Source organism: Callorhinchus milii, unplaced genomic scaffold, assembly GCF_018977255.1.
Source record: "Callorhinchus milii isolate IMCB2004 unplaced genomic scaffold, IMCB_Cmil_1.0 Scaffold16, whole genome shotgun sequence".
Taxonomy (NCBI): Eukaryota; Metazoa; Chordata; class Chondrichthyes; order Chimaeriformes; family Callorhinchidae; genus Callorhinchus; species Callorhinchus milii.
Window position 1 is genome coordinate 7,646,827 of NW_024704757.1, and position 19,436 is coordinate 7,666,262.

Here is a 19,436-nt window from a genome sequence, read left to right on the forward strand (position 1 = left end):
GGATGGGGGGGGAGAGTTGGGGGGATTTCAAAGCTGGGATGTGGGGGAGAGTTGGGGGGGTTGCAGCGCTGGGATGTGGTAAGAGTTGGGAGGGTTACAGCGCTGGGATGGGTGGGGGGGGAGGAGGGCTGACACTCCACTCGCTCAGGAAATAATTGTACCCCGTTTCTCACAAAATCCACCACTTCACCTTTTTCTATATTGATGTGTTTCTCACACACCTGCTAAGATGCGAGTATCTGCCTGGAGTTTCCGGCACATTCCATCACTCAATGGGTCCTATGGCTGGACAAGCATTTCCATCCCAAACAGCTGTGTATGTGGCCTGGATATTTGTTAACAAGGTACTGGGTTTCCACAAGTGAGACTGACTTAAAAAAATCCACAAATGTAGATTATTATTAAGTCCTGCATTCAGATCATTGATAACAGTGTACAGTAGAGACATTGATGCATACAGCAATCTAGAAACAATGAGAGCGAGGTCTTATTAACAATCTTTTATTTAAAATTTTGACAAATTTCAGTGTGTAATTGGGGGGTGGGCCACGGGGTGGGGGGGCTGCTGGCACTCGCTGGATCTGGGGGGCCAGGGGCCCATGTTGTTTAGCCACTGGAGTACAGGTGATGTGGAGCTGGCCACACCAATTCTATAAACACAACAATACAATCATTTAATGGAGGTTATTGATTTTAATGTCAATCAAACAGAGACCAGGGAAGGGAATGTTTTAGTTTATAATATTGCCCCCACCCTTTGGAACTCCATCCACAGTCTGTTCGCCTCGCTCCCTCCTTTGCCTCCTTTAAGGCAACATCTCAAGACCCTCCTCTTTGACCGCGCCTTCGGTCACCCTCCTAACCCCACCCTCGCCGCCCTCCACCCCCTCCTGATCCCAACCCCCTGTTCATGTCCAAACCCCAGACTGTTCAGTGCCTTGGGACTTCCTCCCGTTGTGTAAATGTAACTTGTTGTGGTGGTGGTATGTACAGCGATGTGCGGCACTGTCAATAACAGCTCACTGAGGGAGGACGGCACAGGTCAGACACAGACTGACCCGGGGGGGGGGGGGGGGTGGGGATCAGCCTGACCTCGGGGTGGGGGGGGTCTATTTCACCTGATATTGAATATCCTGCGAGTCACTGGTTGGCAATGACCAGTGTAACATCAATAAATTCCCCCCAGCAATGTCCCTCACACAGCCAAGACGTGATTAATTGGGAAGATGTGGAGTCATGTAGCTCAGTGGTAAGAGCACTTGCCTCGCAAGTGAGAGCACCTGGGTTCAACGTCTCAATGACGTAATGAAGTGCTGTATCGAATGCAAGGACTTATTATTATTACCCGATTCCTGGAGCACATAGACGGGTTTGTCGTAGACCTCAAGGAACTGCTGGGGGGTGTCGAACTCTGGCCTCTCACACAGGTAGTTGATGGTGTTTTCCTTAATGATCAGGTGTCTGACCTCCTCGGCCACAGAGTCATTCATCCCAATGATGGCTTTCTGTTAACAGGGTAGACAACACATTGTGGGCTCCTGGCTCTTGCACATCAATGCTACAAGTTCACAGCAGTGAGACTGACTGACCAGCGGTTCAGCTTTGCTGTGAGTGAGGAGGTTTACTTTTGAGGGGGAAAGCAGTGTTAGATGCTGTGATTCCACACCAGAGGCCAGATTAATGACAAGTCAGGAGCTTGCTTCCTTGAGCGATGGACCTTCCACAATTCCCACAGCATTCCCACTGAACCACAGCCCAACAAGCAACGGGATTGGCTGGTGTCTTTGTTAAAACACTCCCGAAATTTGAAAATGCCTAATGTTTCCAGCGCCATGGCGATTGTCCCTCAATGAGAAAAACAAATTGGTCAACATACGACAAAGCCAAGCCACGGGCCTGTCATTGTGATACAAAGGGGGTCCCCAGGGCAACCGGCCAACCCAGTTTCGAGGGGGACAGCGTGACATTGGCAAAAGCTGAAGCACATTACACTGGAGCAGAATAAAGGGAGCTTTATTCTGCCTCTAACCTGTGCCGCATGTCCAGGCAGTGAGAATTTCAGACACTATGACTGTGTGGAGTCAGGTCCACAAACTTTGTAGAATCCTGTAACTCAGTGTTTATAGCACTCGCCTGACAAGCGAGAGGACCTGGGTATGATTCCCGGGTAGGGCGAAACCTTGGGCAAGTTTCCTTATTCCACGTGCCTCTGTTTACCCAGCAGTAAGTAGGAACCCAGTTGTTAGACGATTGGCAGATTGGTTTTCTAGGGATAATAATCCCTTTTAAAAAATAATTTGGTCACTCAATCCACGACTGTTTGTGGGATGTTGCTGTGCGCAACTGACTGCCGCGTTTTTGCCCACAAAGTATATGGTTAGTTCATTTTACAGTATATTCTGTGAAGCTCTTTGCGAAGTCTTGAAGGGGTGATATATCAAACGCGAGGATTAATGCTAATTTGTTGTTGTTACTGTGACCTCAGCCAGTGAGCTCCCACCTTTGGGTTTGCCAGGAGGTGGACTCCGAGTTTGAGCAGGAGGCTGAGGCATTCGGGGACCAGCTTGTCCATCGGCTCCTGCTCTATGTTGTCCATCAACAGGGTGACGGGCAGGTTAATGATACGCCCGTGCCATTGCTGAAACAGGCGACTCGGGATGTTGTGTGACAGAACCAGAATCTTGGTATTTTTCATGGTTGCTCTAAACACAAGCACAAACAGAGAAGCACAGTTAGCTGCTGACTGTGGTTTTCAGGGTTGAGCGCTGGGTAATGGCCGGATGTGGACACTGAGAGCAACTGATCAACATGTCCCCATCTCTTTACGTTCTACCAGGTGCTGAAGAGCGACTACTTAGGCCTGTAGCTCATTGGTTAGAGTAGTCGCCTCACAAATGAGAGGACCTGGGATCGATTCCTGGGCGGGACGAAATGTTGGGCAAGATTCCTTACTCCACACGCCTCTGTTTACCTAGCAGCAAGAAGGAACCCGATTGTTAGTTGATTGGTGGATCGCTTTTTTGGGGGTAATAATCCCTTGGAAAAACATAAACAACTTGGTCACTCAATCCACGACTGTTTGTGGGACACTCACTGCTGTGTGCAATTGGCTGCCCACAAAATGTACAGTCAATTCAGTTTACAGTATATTCTGTGAAGCTATTTGAGACGTATCGAAGATGTGATAAGGTGCTATATCAAATCTCAAGGATTATTATCATTATTTTTATTATTTATTTACTCCCTCTGAGGCTCGCGGTCACTCACTGGTCGCCCTCCGATGTCCTGGCGAGATCCCGGATCACGGCGTACAGCCTATCTGTGGAAGACTAAAGAGATGAGGAAAACAGTCAGGAAATGATCAGTCAGTAAATGACTGGTGAGTTTTCCCCCATTTAAACAACAAATCGCATTTACACAGCAACGTTCATGTCGGGAAGACGTCTCAGGAGCTGGACAGTGAAGGGTTTGCACCCGAGCTACGTGCTGGACTCAAGAGGGGTGGAGGGCAAGGGAGGTGGGAAGATGACCGAAGGCACCGACAGAGGAAGGTCTTGAGACGTGTGAGGGAGAGGCTGAGGCAGAGAGGTTCTGAGGTGGAGGCAGAAAGCCCGACCACCGATGGGGAGCTGGGTGAGGATGGTGGGAGGGGATGTCACTTGCCTCGAGCAGGTGGACAGCACATGTCGGGTGCAGCAGCATTAACCCTGTCAACGTCTCCTCCTGGTGCTCTGCCTGAATCCTGTGAAACAGCGTTTCATAATAATCTGTGAGAGGGGAGGGAAACAGGTCAGTGAGACACTGACCGACTGACTGACCGAAACCACAGCCTCCGTCTGTCAGCAAAAGACTGAATCACTGCGATAACTTGCATTATAACCCTCACCCCCAACTAACACTGATATACACCCAATACCTCTCACTGTGACACACACATACACACACACACTCTCATTGGGACACATGCACACACACACACACCCTCACTGTGAGACAGACACACACACACATGGCAGTGCTATTTGCTCACCTGAGACCTTCCTGCGATTTGTATTAGCCGAGTTGTATTGTGTGATGTAAACGAACCTGTGGAGGATGAATTTCTGTGAGGAGAGGACAGGGGAAAAGAGGGGTGCAGTGTAGGAGTGGGAGTTAGTGACGGACACTCAGGCCATATATGGTTTCTGCATTAAATCTTTTACCTTAAAATGTAAGATTATGGGATCGCTTCTTAGGCTTTTGGCCCAGATCAAATGTAGTTTCTGTTCACATCAATTACTCCTTGAGATAAAGCAACGCTGGAAACGTTCATCTCCTGTTGAGATTGGCTTGTGTTGGATTGTTAACAGGACCCAATCTCACCCAGAAGTGGATCATTATGGGAGGATGAGCTCCTGGCTGCAGCTCTGCTCTCAGCCCTCTGTTGGTTGGGTGTTGCAGGATCTGCTGTTACACACTGGAATCACTTGAGCCCCTGGTCACGAGGCTCAGGCCGAGTTTGCCCTGTCAGCGAAGCCATCCTGTCACCTGACCTGCTCAGGTGATGGTGAAGACATGGTTCAGGTCCTGTGACAATTTGGGGTCTAGAGAGTTTTGGGGGGAAGGGACTGGTCTGCGGGGACAACCCTCGTGCACAAAGTGGGATGTTTGGGGTAATGGGGGTGAGCAGCCTAACCTCGCTCAGCAATTTTTAAAAAATGTGAAGTCAAAGAACACAGACTCAATAACAAAGCTGATTTTTCACTGTTTTTTTCTGGCCGGAAACTCTTCTAAACTCCTGCACAAATAGACAGTCAATTCAGTGAAGAGCTTTGCGACATCTCAAAGACGTGATAAGGCGCTGTATCAAATGTGAGGATTAGTATTATTATCATTCATTTTGAAACAATTGTAAAGCTGAGGCACCCTCCCTCTTCCCCCCCCACCCCACACACCCATACACACACAGCCCCCTCTGCGCAGACACCCTCTCTCACACTCAATCTCACACTCACACACACACACACACATTGTCACACACCCACACTTTCACACACTCTCTCACATACACACAGTCACACACTCACACTGTCTCACACACACTCACCTTGTTGAGGAAGCGCTGTATGTCCAACAGGTGGAGGAACAGGGAGGTTCTGTCTCCAGGTTTGTCGGCTACATGTGGCCCTCCCCAAGTGGAGGCGAAGCTGACAGTCAGATTAGACAGCATCTCCCTGGGGGAGGGGGCGGTTGTCTGTCAGGGGCTTGTTGTCACTGTGGCTCCGTATCGATGCTGTGGCTGTGTGTCGGGGAATGTGTGATGGGTGGGGGGTGGGTTTGTCACTGAAGTTGTGTATCAGGGATGGGGGGCTATCACAGGGCGGGATCTATGTGTGCCTGGGAGGTGGGGGGGGGCTGTCACTGGGGCTGAACCGCCAACAACTTCCAATTTGTATGTAAACAGCGGTGACATCATCAACTGTGTTATGTTCTCACAACTCAAATGTCGAAATCACTATTTTATTCTCCGCTTCCAATCCAACCAAACACACTCAGTTAGTTCCCCTGGATCCCGCGTTATACTTCCTGATCCCCTTTCATTGGTTCCAAGTTAATTGGTCATTTCTTCAAAAAGGGTATCCAACATCTTCCCCTTTTTGGTTTCTTCTCTTTTTCTCTCGGTATCTCAGTCTTGTTCAATTAATCTCCGTGTTGGTTTTTCCTGACCCGATGGGTCTCGATGTTTCTGCCACCTTCCTTCTTCCTTCTGGTCTTTTTCTTCATCTGTCCCTGTGTGGCGTATTTCCCATGATGTTCTTCTATATATTTTCCTTTATCGCTTTAAGCCAATATGATTTGGGTTTTTATCTTCTTCCATGTTGCTCCTTTTGTCCAACTTTCTGTTTTTAGTTTTTTTCCTGAACCAGGTTCTCTCTCCTCTTGGAAAAGTTTTCTCGTTTCCTGGTTCACTTTGTGGTTTCCCTCCATTTCTCTTGTGTTGTACCTGCGGGTCTCAATTTTTTTTTTCTTCCAAGATTAACAAATCTCTTAAGCGTCTTGACATCAGTATTTGTGCTGGTGAATGTCCCTCATTGTCTCTCGGCCAGAATTGCCATGTGCTTATTTATCTGCCTTTGCATTGTCTATCTTCTTCCACATTTTCTTTATAGTGTGTATTTCCCGAACCTGACCATTGCTTTAGGGCTACCCTGGTGATATTGTTTTGTGGTTTATTTCCCGAGGTTTGTGAATGTCTTGTATTCCTTGCTTGAAACTCGGGGTCCATTATCACTAATTATTTCTCTTGGTATTCCATGCTGTGCAAAGATTTCCTTGTTTTTTTCCACTAGAGTTTTGGATGTTGTATCATTCAACTCCGTATATTCACTATATCTCGATGTATGGTCTTATTATTATTAAGCAGTTTTTGCTATTATAATAAAACAAATCAGTTCCTATTTTGGTCCAGCCTTTACTTGGTTTCTCGTACCATATAATTGGCTCTTGTCTTTCCCGGTTTTGATATTTTGCACAGATTTCCCATTTCCCATTATATAGTCCTCTATCTGCTTATTTATACCTGGCCAAAACAAGACTCCTCTCACTCTTCTTTTTGCTTTTTCTATTCCACAATGTCCTTCATGTATGTTTCTCAATACTTTATTCCTTAATTCTTTTGGTATAATTATTCTCTCTCCTCGATATATGATGCATTTTTGCTGGTATTTTCCTTTCTGTATTCCCAATATGGCCGGATCTCTTCTGGTTCCTCTTGTTTTTAGACCATCCCTTTTTCAGCATTGTCTGAATTATCCCATCTCTTTCTTATGTTTTGTTGCTTTTACTATTTCCGATACCTGGAAAAAGTCTCACAAATTTCTACAATGACTGCATTACTTACCCAAACAATGGGTTTCTCTACATTTTTTATTATCAGGTCCTCTTCCATTTTATCTCATGTTTCATTTAGTCTCTTTTTTCAATGCTTCTGGCACTCTTCTCAGCAGCAGTATCACTATTTTTCATATTTCTTTTAATCTGATTGTGTATTCCCCTTTCATCACTCCCCTTTTCCCAAAAATGTGTTGATATTTTTCCAGTATTTCTTCCGTCTCCATTTATTTGTAGACTTGTCCCCACACTCCGAATTCTTTTGAGCAATCCCATTTCAATGATATCTTGTAGTCCAAGCAGAGTATCAGCTTTTAATTTTACAATGTGAAACGTTATCTTATATGATCTGTCTTTGGACACCACTTCTATAGCTATTCTACCCACTGTCTCAATGTCTTTTTTATTGAATGCCAATAGTCTACTCTTCCCTTTTTCCAACTTGTCTTTATTGGGTTCTCCCAGCTATATATTCTCTCCTAGCGACGCAGCGCTGGCCAGAGCTCCTTTATCCATCTTAACCATTTCCTTTCTTCTGTGCACTGTAGAGATGTCAAACACTTTTTTTCTTTTTTTGTGTGCAGTTCTCTTAATGATTCGTATTGCATCAATATTATAACCTTCTTCCAGATTCCATATCAGAATTGTTCCTTATTTCATATTGCCTTGATCTTATTTGCACTATCGTGTTCTCTGTGGCTTATTTGGTCTTATGTAAATGTTTCGGCCTGTATGACTTTTCTCTTGGGTTCCTTTTCCATAGCACACGCACACTCACTCACCCACACACTCTCACCCACACTCTCTCACACATACACACAGTCACTCACACACAGTCACACACTCTCTCACACACTGACACACAAACTCACACACACATACTCTCACAGATAGTTTCACACACACTCTCACATACACACTCACTCACTCACAGACATCCCATGCTCAAACACATGCACTTATACTCATAGACACTCAGTCATACCCACACTCATTCTGGCACACACACACTCTTTCACACACGCAGTCACTCACTCACATACGCTCAAACTCACACTCACTCACAGAGGGCACAGACTGCTGTGGATAATGATCCCAGACACAGTCGCTCAGGGGATATTTTATTAAATTAACCAAAATAAGCGAAGAGGAAGACGGCAGCGCTAAGACACAGCAGGAGGCTGGCGTTGGCGAGGTTTCTCAGGCCTGGCTCCTCCCACAGCAATTCCATGTTCTCCTTCCGGCTCCTTCTCACCGCCACCACTTGTTGCCTCTTCTGCTGTTTGTCCATCCCACAGAACCATAGCACACAGGCCAACAGCCACCAGCATCGCCCCCGCCCACCATCTACAGGGAACACATCACTCACTCACTCAGGCCCCAACATTTGTGTCCCGGGCACACTCCCAGGTCAGGGTTAGAGACACAGTAAAGCTCCCTCTGCACTGTCCGTCCGTCCAGACTCCCAAGTCATGGTTAGAGACACAGTAACGCTCCCTCTGCACTGTCCGTCCACAGTCCCAGGTCAGGGTTAGAGACACAGTAACGCTCCCTCTGCACTGTCCGTCCACAGTCCCAGGTCAGGGTTAGAGACACAGTAAAGCTCCCTCTGCACTGTCCGTCCACAGTCCCAGGTCAGGGTTAGAGACACAAAGCTCCCTCTACATTGTGTATCCACATTCCTGAGTCAGGGTTAGATACGCTGTTTGCGGGGGGGTGGTTCTCACCTGTGTCAGAGCTGCTGCTGGGAATCTCCTGTGGAGGAGGCTCTGGTGCTGGTTGATGCTCTGGATCCTCGTAGCGGCTGAACCAGGTGAGCTGTCGGACCTAGGGATGAGGGACAGGCGGAGCAGTGAGACCACATGTGTGTGTGTCTGTGTGATGGGGGAGAGGAGGGTAGAGAGACTGGGGCAACGATAACAAATTTGGAAGTCCCAAGTGCTGCACAGGCAAGGATATGGGATCAAGAGGGGAGCAGTGTGCGGGGGGAGCTGTGAATGGGGGCAGTGGGTTGGTGTGGGGAGGATAACAGTGAGGGGGGCAGCGTATGAAGGGGGCAGTTTGTGAGGGGGGCTGAGGGGAGCAACGTGTGAGGGGGGAGTATGTGAGGAGGGGAGGATGTGAGGGGGCAGTGTGTTTGGGTGAGTGTGTGAGGGGGCAGTGTGGGGGGGGCTGTGTAGAGGGGCATTTTGTGGAGGGGGCTTTGTGTGTTGGGGGGGCAGCGTGTGTAGGGGACCGTGTGAGGGGGTATGTGTGAAGGGGACTGTGTGAGGGAGTATGTGTGAGGGAGTATGTGTGAGGGGGAGAGGGGAGTGCAGTATGTGAGGGGGGAGTGTGTGTGGAGTCGAACGTGTGATGGGGGCAATGTGTGTGTGGGTGGGGGGGGAGGTGGGGGCAGTGTGTGTGGGTGGCGGGGGGGTGGGGGCGACCGGTGGGGGTGAACGAGTAGGGCGGGGAGCCCAATGAGTGTTGGTGTCCCGTCAGGAATGACTCACGCTCTCTGGTGAAGGAGCTTCGGTGCAGAGGCTGATGGAGACCACCATGATGAGAGTGAAGAGGGACAGGATGATGGAGAAGTGCAGGTAGTGAACACAGCGCACTATGTCCGGGCGGGTGTCAGGCTGACCACACACCGGCTCCTCGTAAATAAAATCCAAAACCATCCGCACACAGCCAAGCAGAATGCCAGCCAGAAGCCCCCAGAACGCAGCCTGTGGAGAGAGAGAGAGACACTCCATCAATCACAGCAGCCAACACACAGAAACATGCAAACAGTGTCAATGCAGATTGGAGGTGGGGGGGTGGGGGGGTGCAGCACAGGGCAGGGAGAGGCAGAGGACCTCGGGCCAACCTTCTCGTTGGCCCGAGGCCAGAAGCAGCCGGCGATGAAGACGATGGCGATGGGCGGCTGCAAGTAGGAGCTGATGGACTGGATGTAGATGAAGAGCTGGCCTCCCTGGCTGGCCTGCACCAGCGGGATCCACAGCACAGACACCAGCACCAACACCAGCACAAATACCCTGCAATGTAGCACAGCGGAGGTCACAGAGTGTCACGCAGCCCCACAGAGCCAGACACAGCCTCACACAGCCAGACACAGCCCCACACAGCCAGACACAGAGCCCCAGAGCCTCACACAGCCAGACGCAGACTTACACAGCCCCACAGAGCCTCACACAGCCAGACGCAGCCCCACACAAACTCACACAGCCCCACAGAGCCTCACACAGCGCAGTCGGTTACGCCCCCATCCCGTGGTTACCTGCCGATAACCATGAGTTCCCACTCTGTGCAGTGTGGCCGGAAACGGAGCCACAGGTCCATGGTGAAGATGGTACTGGAGCTGTTGAAAATGGAGGTGAGCGAGGACATGAGAGCGGCAACCATCACCGCCATCATCAGCCCTCGCAACCCTGCAACACAAGCAGAGCACAAGCAGTGTGAGCTCGGGGCACAGACACAGCCCCACAGCCCGCCCAACCCCCACACAGCCCCCACCCCACACAGCCGCACAGCCTCCTATCCACACACATTATTATTATTATTATTATTATACAGCACAAACAAGGGATTCCCTGGATCAAGAGAGTTACAGTCCCTTAGGGTGTGTGGGTCAGGGAGGAGACTGTGTGTGCGTTTGTGAGGAGATACTGTGTGTGTGTGAGGAGATACTGTGTGTGTGAGAACAGTTGACACTCACCGCCTGGCAGGAGCTCCATCACCAGTTTGGGGTAAGCGATGTCGGTGCAGCCGACAGAATTCCCGCACAGCCTCTGGCACTCGTCAGGATTGGCACAGGCAACTTCATCTACACCGAGAGAACATCCACACCTTCATCCCAGCTCACACACACCCTCACCCCAGCTCTGACACGCCGGTCAAGCCACAGTGGGGTGAGGGTGGGGGGGGGAGCAGAATGTGAGTTCACTTGCCTCTCTATTGGGGGATGTTTTTCATGATTAAAATATGTCCAACTTCCAGGACATCAGGTCAAACAAACATACAGCATTGACCTCGCTGCCCCGAGCGGCCACACACACCAGGGAAGAGCACACACTCACCAGGGAAGAGCACACACTCACCAGGGAAGAGCACACACTCACCAGGGAAGAGCACACATTCACACTCACCAGGGAACAACTCGCACTCACCAGGGAACAGCACACGGCTGACCATGCCGGGAATGACCATGATGAACAGTGGCAGGATCTTCAGGTAAGCGGCAAACAGGGAGCCACCTTTAGCGTGAAGCATCGATTTAGCGGAGAGAGATCGCTGCACAATCACCTGTAACCAAACACGCAGCAGTGAGCAAACACCCCGTCACTGCCCTCACACTCACCCTCACCAGTGCCGCCTGTCACAACAATATGAACCCGCCGTTGTGGGTGTAAATGTGAGCGGTTGCGAGTAAATAAATGAGTGTGAACGGGCGTAAGTGTAAGCGGGTGTGAGCTTGAGCGGGTGTGAGTGAGCGGGTGTGAGTGAGCGGGTGTGAGTATGAGTGTGATTACCTGGTCTGTGCACCAGTACCAGAGGGAGGGCACAGCCATGCCCAGCACCACGCCAGGCCAGGGGAAGTCGGACGTCACCGGGTGCCGGAAAATGTGAAAAGCATCATCTCGGGGGAGGCCACAGCTGGTGTTGGTGTCTCTGACCCGCGGCACCGACTCCGGGTACATCAGCCTCAGCCCCTCCAGCCCCCCCACACGGGCAAAGCCTGGAACTCAAACAGTGACAGTGTGCAGGCGGGTGGGGGGGGAGTGTTGGTGTGTGGGGGAGTTGGGTTGGCAGATGTGTGTGGGGGGTGTGTGTTGGTGTGGGGGGTTGGGGTGGCAGAGGTGTGGGGGGGGTACGGTGTTGGTGTGTGGGGGATTTTGGGTGGCAGAGATGTGCAGGGCGGTGTTGGTGTGTGGTGGGGTTGGTGTGTGGGGGATTTGGGGTGGCAGAGGTGTGGGGGGGGGGTGGCGGGTGTGGGGGGGGTGGTGTGTGGGTGTGTGGGGGGTTGGTGTGTGGGGGATTTGGGGTGGCAGAGGTGTGGGGGGGCGGTGTTGGTGTGTGGGGGGGTTGGTGTGTGGGGGATTTGGAGTGGCAGAGGTGTGGGGGGGGGAGGTGTTGGTGTGGGGAGTAGTGGGGTTTGGGGGGGAAAGGCTGCTCCTGTTGTGATCTTGAGAATGGGGGGGAATGGGGGGGAATCATCACTTACAGAATCCTGTCAGAGTGAGAGCCCCGACCAACATGATGACTGTCTGCAGCGCATCCGTGTAAATCACCGCCGCCAGCCCTCCTGCACCCACACACACAAACACGCCATCAACAACAAGTTACATTTATGTAGCGCTTCTCACGCAGGGTAGTGCCCCAAAGTGCTTGTTTTGAGTGAGAACGAGTGTGCTTATGGCGAGTGAGTGAGTGAGTGTGCGACCCCTCCCCTCCCCTTCGCGGGCTTACCTCCCACCGTGTAGAGAGCAGTGATGAGCAGCAGCCCGGCCACAGCGATGTATAGGTCCCAGTGCAGCGCCTGCTGGATAAAGATGGCTCCTGCGTATATGTCAACCTGCGTCAGATAGACTTGTCATTAAAATAATGAAGGGTTCGATAACTACTGAGAAACTATTTCCTCTGGTGGGGAGTCCACAACATGGGGGCATTATCTTTAAATTAGAGCCAGACCGTTTATGAGTGAAATTAGGAGGCAGTTTTTCACCTAAAGGATAGTGGAAATCTGGTACTCTCTTCCCCACATTGTCCAGACTGAGGTGGGCAGATATTTGTCAGGTCAGGGTATCAAGGGGTACAGGGCAAGGGCGGGTAATTGGACTTGAGGTACAGATCAACCATGATCTTCTAGAACAGGCTCAAGGGGCTGAATGGCCTACTCCTGCTCCTATGTTCCTATTAGTAACACAGTGAACAGCCTTGAACAAGCTGTCCCCAGGTGGATTTACACGACAGACACAGGGGTGTAAGCACCTCACAAGTTGTGTGCACATGATTCATGTACATTTAGGTCTTAGTCCTGACCAAGGCTGTATATACAACAACAACAAATTGCACTTGTATAACACCCTTCACGTCGGAAAGAAGTCCCAGGGCATTGGACAGTCAGGAGTCCTCCCAGATGAATATAGATAGAGATGAAGTGTCTGTCTGTGTGTCAATCTACATTCCATATTGGATCATCCTTTGGTTGAAAGCATAACTGCAATGGGGACAGCTAGTATATTTATAAAAACTTTTACTATTGCCCTTGAAAACCCTTGTAAGTGTTTTTCTCATGTTCCCTTTTTTGCACCTTTTATTATTTTATTTGTATCTCTTTGTTGCTTTTTATGAGTCTCCCAGTCTGCAGAATTTCCACTTTTTCTCGCAGTCGTGACAGCCTTTCCTTCAGTTGGCTGCTGCCTCTTACCTCATTTGTCGACCATGATTGTTGACCTACACAGTGGAGCTTTTGTGTTTTAGGGGTATATCCTGATTTTGTATTGTACAAAATTCTTCTTTGAATACACTGTATGTCCGTGGGTTTACCCATTAACAGTTCAGCCCAGTTTACCGTAGTTAATTTATTTATCATTCCTCCGAAATTTGCCTTACTTAAATTTAAAATATTGGTTGGTGACTGTCCCTTTTTGCCTCTCAAACCTTATATCAAATTCAGTCATATTATGGTCACTATTTGCAAGACGTTCCCTTACTGTCAGATTGTTAACTAATTCCAGCTTATTGCTCATCACCAAATCTAGTATGACTTGTTCCCTTGTCAGTTCTAAAACATATTGTTCCAGAAAACTGTCCTGAATATATTCTAGAAATTCGTTGCCTTGCCCACTTGAGCTATTCTGCTTCTCCAAGTCTATGTGAAAATTAAAATCTTCCATTATAACCACATTGCTTTTGCTGCATGCTTCCCTGATTTCTGTATTTATATATCCCCCCATTACATCACTACTGTCTCGAGGTCTGTAGACAACTCCCACCAGAGTCTTGTCTCCTTTGCTGTACCTTAATTCTACCTACAGTGTTTCCACGGCCTGATCACCTTTACTGAAATTCTTCCTTTCCACTGCTATAATTAAGTCTGTTATCAATATTGCTATTCCTCCTCCTTTCCCAATTTCCCTATTCTTTCTAAAGATCTTATAAGCCTGGAATATTTAGCTCCCACTTATGCCCTCAACTGTCTTTTCTCCCCCACATCCAAGCCATGACCCGCTCTGCCTTCCCTCACCTCCGTAACATCGTCCGACTCCACCATTCCCTCACCCCTCAGGCCACTGAAACTCTTGTTCATGCCTTCATCACCTCCAGACTCGATGCAAACCCCCGCTTGTCAACCTTCCCAACTCCTCCCTCCAGAATAATCCAGAACTCTGCAGCCCGTGTCCTCTCCCACACTAAATTCCGTGACCCCCATCTCCTCCATTCTTGCCCTACTCCACTGGCTCCCTATCCTTCAGAGGATCCAGTTCAAGATCCTGGTCCTCACATACAAGGCCTCGCCCAACCCTACCTCTGCGACCTCCTAACCCCATACCAACCCGCCCGTTCCCTTCACTCAGTCAGATCTGGCCTGCTCCACGCCCCCCGACCCACCCACCCCACCTTAGGCGGGAGAGCCTTCAGCCACTCTGCCCCCAACCTCTGCAATTCCATCCCCCAATCACTCCGCCTCGCCCCCTCCTTAGCCTCCTTCAAGTACCGCCTCAAGACCCTCCTTTTTGACCATGCCATCGGCCACCCCCCTTCCCCTCCCCCACCCCTCCCGACCCCAGCTCGGGTCTGAAATGCTATACTCTGTCCAGCGCCTTGGGACGTCCTCCCGACGTGAAAGGCACTATACAAATGTAATCTTGTTGTTGTTGCCCAGCTTGTAACCAGATCTCTGTAATGGCTACTACATCAAATCCTTTAAGCTGAATTTGTGCTTCTAACTCACTTGTTTTATTTCTTATGCTGCATGTATTCGAGACACTTAGCTGTGTGGGGTGACTGTCCTCACCTGCCCATATGCTCTGATGTGTACTTTTCTAACCCTTTTTGTGTTTACTTCCAATAACCCTTTTTCTTCTTGGGAGTATTTATGTTTTCTTTATTACTTTTTGTACTCTGATCTTTGCTCTTATTCTTTCTTATTCTTATCTTTAGTTTCCTGTTATTTCTATGTGAACCCTCACCCCGCATTTACTGGTTCAAAGCCCTATTCTGTTGTTTAATTTAGCCCCGAGCTCCTCGTTCTGGAATCGTGATCTCGACCCGTGGGCAGGCGGGGTGGAGGGGGAGGGGTGGTGGGGGAGGTGCGGGGTGGGGGGGAAGGCGCGGGGTGGGGGCGGAGGCGCGGGGTGGGGGAGTGACCACTCACTGAGATTTTGGTGAAAATGTAAATGAACAAATAAACGACAGCAATGAAGAGACGAATCCTCGGGCTCCGGTATCTACGTTCCAGGTACTCGGGCATCGTGGTCACCTGTGGGCAATAGAGACATACATCACTGTCCCTACCCCAACCATCCTCCACCCCAACCATCCCCCACCCCAACCACACCCTCGGCCCCCCACATACCCCCCACCCCAACCTCCCCACCCCAAACACCCCGACACCCCAATCACAAACTCCATATGCTTGGCCTATATTGACAGTGTGGGAGGGAGCCTTACCCCGGCTGTGATGTAAATCGGGAGGAAAAGCCATCCAAGGAGCAGCACCGAGAACATTCCCTGGCAAAGAGAGTGACGTTAGAGTCAGCTACACCACAACACAGTGACACAGTTACACAGAGCGACACAGCGAGCTGCTCAGGGTTAGGTGTGGTCAGGAGGACTGAGTGTCTCTTGTTGATAGGCAGGAACCATCTCCAGGGCTGTAGGCACTGAGACACCAGGATATACCCCAGTCACCCTGGCCCCACTCGGTCTCAGTCTCATTTCCCAGTTTGGAGCTGACACCACATGGTCAGGGGTTATTGGAAAAGAAATAGAAGTTTCTGTCTCCCAGTTTCTGGACAACAATCCCATGGATTGAAAATTCAATGTGTACACAAAATGTCTGTGCGTTTGCCTATGAAACAGTCACTACACTGGGCAGTAAATACTGGGAAACGATTGGCGGTTTTGTGGTGACGGATATAGTGATTTGGAAATGTTTTGGTGTCCACCCTCCTGGTTGGTGATGGTTTAGCCGAGACTCACGTTTAGTTCATAGGCAGCAACTGCGATTCCCGAGGCGGCTCCAGTCCCCGCCAGCCCCACAAAGTGTCCACTTCCCACATTACTGGCGAAGAGCGACGCTCCCACCTGCGGGGGAGGTGGGGGGGAGAACAGACGGGTCAGACTGGCTGCGGCTCCATCACCAACAGCGCTGAGCAAGCGAAATGCCATGGACAATACTCACCGGCCACCACAACATGGTTTTGCCGGCCAGGAAATAGCCCTGCACCGTGCTCCGCTTGGTCCGGCACATAGACTGTGAGAAACAGAGTGTTACATTCCCTCCCCGTGAAAGGGGCTGGTGTGAGCAAGTGTGAAAGGGTGTGAGTGACAGAGAGAGTGACTGATTGTGAGTGAGTGAGTGAGAGAGAGAGAGAGCAAATGTGAGCGAGAAAGAGAACAAATGTGAGAGTAAGTGAGAGAGAGAGTGAATGTGAGTGAGAGAGTGAATGTGAGAGCGAATGTGAGAGCGAATGTGAGAGCGAGTGAGCGAGTGAGCGAGCGAGTGAGCGAGCGAGTGAGTGAGTGAATGATCTGTACCAGGAATATTTACCCAGAGTCCCACGACCAAAACAAATACAAAATACAGGACCAGCACCACAATATCCACCACAGTGAGGGAGCTGGAGGGGAACAGGCTGTCCGGGGGGGGCACCGTAGTGGGGGTGGGGCTGCTCATTGCCATAGGGATTTCCTGGGACTCGGGGCCAAAGCCAATGGAGTTATTCTGTGAAACAGTAAGAGAGCAGTTATCACAATCGGTTATTGATAGAGTTACAACAATAAAAACACCTGTATTATAGAGTGAGTACTCTTACCACTGAGCTACAGGACTCCAATAATAGGACTCTAATAATTAGAGCACTTGCCTTTTAAGTGAGAGACCTGGGTTCGATTCCCAGCAGGGCGAAACCTTGGGCAAGTTTCCTTACTCCACACTACTGATCATCATCCCTCAAGAAAAAAAAACCCAATAATAATTTGGTCACTTAATCCACGGCTGTTTGTGGGACACTGCTGTGTGCAATTGGCTGCTGCGTTTCACCCACAAAATATACAGTCAATTCACTTTACAGCATATTCTGTGAAGTGCTTTGAGACGTCTAGAAGACGTGAAAAGCACTATATCAAATGCAAGTCATATGATGAAATATATACATAATTCCTGCATTTGATGCAGTGCCTTATCACGTCATCATCTCAAAGCATTTCACAGGACTCATTATAAAGTATAGTGACTGTGAGTTTTGTAGACAAAAGTAGCAGATAATTTGTGCACAGCGATGTCCTACAAACAAGCCATGAAGTGAGGAAATGATTTTACTTGATAGAAGGCCAGATAAGACGATTGCACTGATGGAACATTCTGGTCTTTAGTCAGGAAATGGAGAGGAAGTTGCTTACCTGGGCACAGGGTATGCGTGAGCTGTGGTTTCTGGCCTCTGGAGAGAGCAGCCAGTGACCGTCTTGAGCAGAGTCTCTGACACTCTGCCAGTTAAAGGCTCTCTAGTCCACAAGGGCAAACTCCAACCTCGGCTGTTATTAAGTGAAGGAACCACTACAAATGGGATTAAAGTTTAAAACCAAATTACCTGATACAAAGTCAATCAGAGTGCAGACGCGCTTAAATGCTTTAAACGTCAATTGCTTATCAACTCAACCTCTTTTTCCTATCCCCATGGTTACCACAACCCAAGGAGGGTGGGTTGGGATGGAGTAGGAAGGTGGGTTGGGATGGGGTAGGAGAATGGATTGGGATGGGGTAGGAGAGTGGATTAGGATGGGGTAGGAGAGTGGGTTGGAATGGGCGAGGAGGGTGGGTTGGGATGGGGTGGGAGCGTGGGATGCCTGCTACATACATGGGCATTGGGGAGGACAAGTTTGCAGGGCTATGGGAGAGAGCAGGGGAATGGGATTGAACAACAACAAGATTACATTTGTATAGCGCCTTTCATGTCGGGAGGATGTCCCAAGGTGCTGGACAGAGTACAGCATTTCAGACCCGAGCTGGGGTTGGGGGCGTAAGGGAGGGGAAGGGAAGGGGGGTAGCCAATTGCATGCTCGAAGAGCAGGGTCTTGAGGCGGAGGCTAAGGAGGGGGTTAGACGGAGTGACTGGGGGATGGAATTCTAGAGTTGGGGGGAGAGCAGCTGAAGGCTCTCCTGCCAATGGTGGGGTGGGTGGGTCAGGGATGTGGAGCAGGCCAGAGCTGCTGAGTGGAGGGAGCGAGCAGGTTGGTAGGGGGTTAGGAGGTCGCAGAGGTAGGGTGGGGCGAGGCCATGGAGGGCTTTGTATGTGAGGACCAGGATCTTGAACTGGATCCTCTGGAGGATAGGGAGCCAGTGGAGTCGGGCGAGAGTGGGGAAGATGGGGTCACGGAGTTTAATGCAGGAGAGGACATGAGCAGCAGAGTTCTGCTGCAGTCTGTGGAGGGAGGAGTTGAGAAGGCCGAAAAGTAGGGTGTTTGCACAGTTGAGCCTGGAGGTGATGAAGGCATGAACAAGAGTTTCAGTGGCCTGAGGGGTGAGGTAGTGGCGGAGTCGAGCGATGTTACGGAGGTGAGGGAAGGCAGAGCGGGTCATGGCTTGGATGTGGGGAAGAAGACAGTTGAGGGTTGAACAAGACACCGAGGTTCCTGACTGGCTTTGGTGAGTTGAAGTGTGCAACCATGGAGGTTGATGCTGCAGAGCCTGAGGTGCTGAGGCGCTGGCGCGAGCCAAACAGGAGGGCCTCAGTCTTGTTCACATTCAACTGTTGGAAATTTGCCCTCATCCAGGACTTGATGTCCGACAGACAGTCTGTCAGGACACCAGTGGTCCTGGAGTTGAGGGTGGAGGCAGAGAGATAGAGTTGGGTGTCATCCCCATACATATGGAAGTTGACCCCATGTCTGCGGATGATGTCACTAAGGGGGAGCATGTAGATATTAAAGAGGAGAGGGCCAAGGACAGAATTAAATAGCTCTTTTCAAAGAGCCGGCACAGACACGATGGGCCGAATGGTCTCCTTCTATGCTGTATAATTCTGATTTCTGTTAATTCCTCTCACACAGGGAGAGCAGATGTTTCCTCCCCTCACGTGTGGCTGCACAGCCTCTGTCTCCCCATTGTCACCCATTGCTCTCAGCTTTATCAATGCTTTACCATGGCACTGACCTTGTGTCTCCCACACACTCGGTTCCTCTCTGTTCCATTCAGTTCAAAACGTATCTGAGTGTCTCTAACCACGAAGCCAGTGATCTCCTCGCCTCGGCTTGTCCTGCTTCGCCTGCTTGTCTTGGCCTTGCTGTGAACTGAGCTCGAACCTGCCAAACATTACAGTCTGGGTCGCTCACTCTGAACTGGATTGTGATCGGGGGTT

At 50.0% G+C, this 19,436-nt stretch overlaps 2 protein-coding genes across 2 annotated transcripts; both read right to left on the reverse strand.

Moving 5' to 3' along the window:
* Positions 1-1,424: 1,424 nt before the first annotated feature.
* LOC103178667 (testis-expressed protein 47) lies at positions 1,425-5,300 on the reverse strand (the record flags this gene model as incomplete). Its single annotated transcript, XM_007893520.2, has 6 exons — positions 5,087-5,300; positions 4,031-4,103; positions 3,664-3,767; positions 3,268-3,329; positions 2,501-2,702; positions 1,425-1,505 (listed from the first exon to the last, which is right to left on the reverse strand). Coding segments are annotated over exons 1-6 (645 nt in total), but the record flags the coding sequence as incomplete, so codon positions are not given.
* Positions 5,301-7,957: 2,657 nt separating this feature from the next.
* On the reverse strand, positions 7,958-19,398 carry slc5a11 (solute carrier family 5 member 11). The gene is made up of 17 exons (XM_007893522.2): positions 19,232-19,398; positions 17,482-17,635; positions 16,631-16,804; positions 16,262-16,333; positions 16,060-16,164; positions 15,529-15,588; positions 15,233-15,337; positions 12,322-12,427; positions 12,077-12,157; positions 11,385-11,590; positions 11,022-11,157; positions 10,571-10,678; positions 10,133-10,283; positions 9,722-9,890; positions 9,366-9,581; positions 8,598-8,697; positions 7,958-8,217 (listed from the first exon to the last, which is right to left on the reverse strand). Exons 3-17 carry the CDS (start codon positions 16,760-16,762, stop codon positions 8,000-8,002), a joined length of 1,965 nt encoding a protein of 654 aa, XP_007891713.2. The 5' UTR covers positions 16,763-16,804; positions 17,482-17,635; positions 19,232-19,398; the 3' UTR covers positions 7,958-7,999.
* Positions 19,399-19,436: the final 38 nt, after the last annotated feature.

What these genes read in the sequence shown, in the direction of transcription:
- slc5a11 (XM_007893522.2), bottom strand. Translation starts at nt 16,762, where the DNA reads ATGGCAATGAGCAGCCCCACCCCCACTACGGTGCCCCCCCCGGACAGC. An exon ending in AAACCATGTTGTGGTGGCCG is followed by an intron (nt 16,165 to 16,261) that starts GTGAGTATTGTC and finishes CCTCCCCCGCAG; the next exon opens with GTGGGAGCGTCGCTCTTCGC. An exon ending in AAGCTCCTTCACCAGAGAGC is followed by an intron (nt 8,698 to 9,365) that starts GTGAGTCATTCC and finishes CCTCATCCCTAG; the next exon opens with GTCCGACAGCTCACCTGGTT.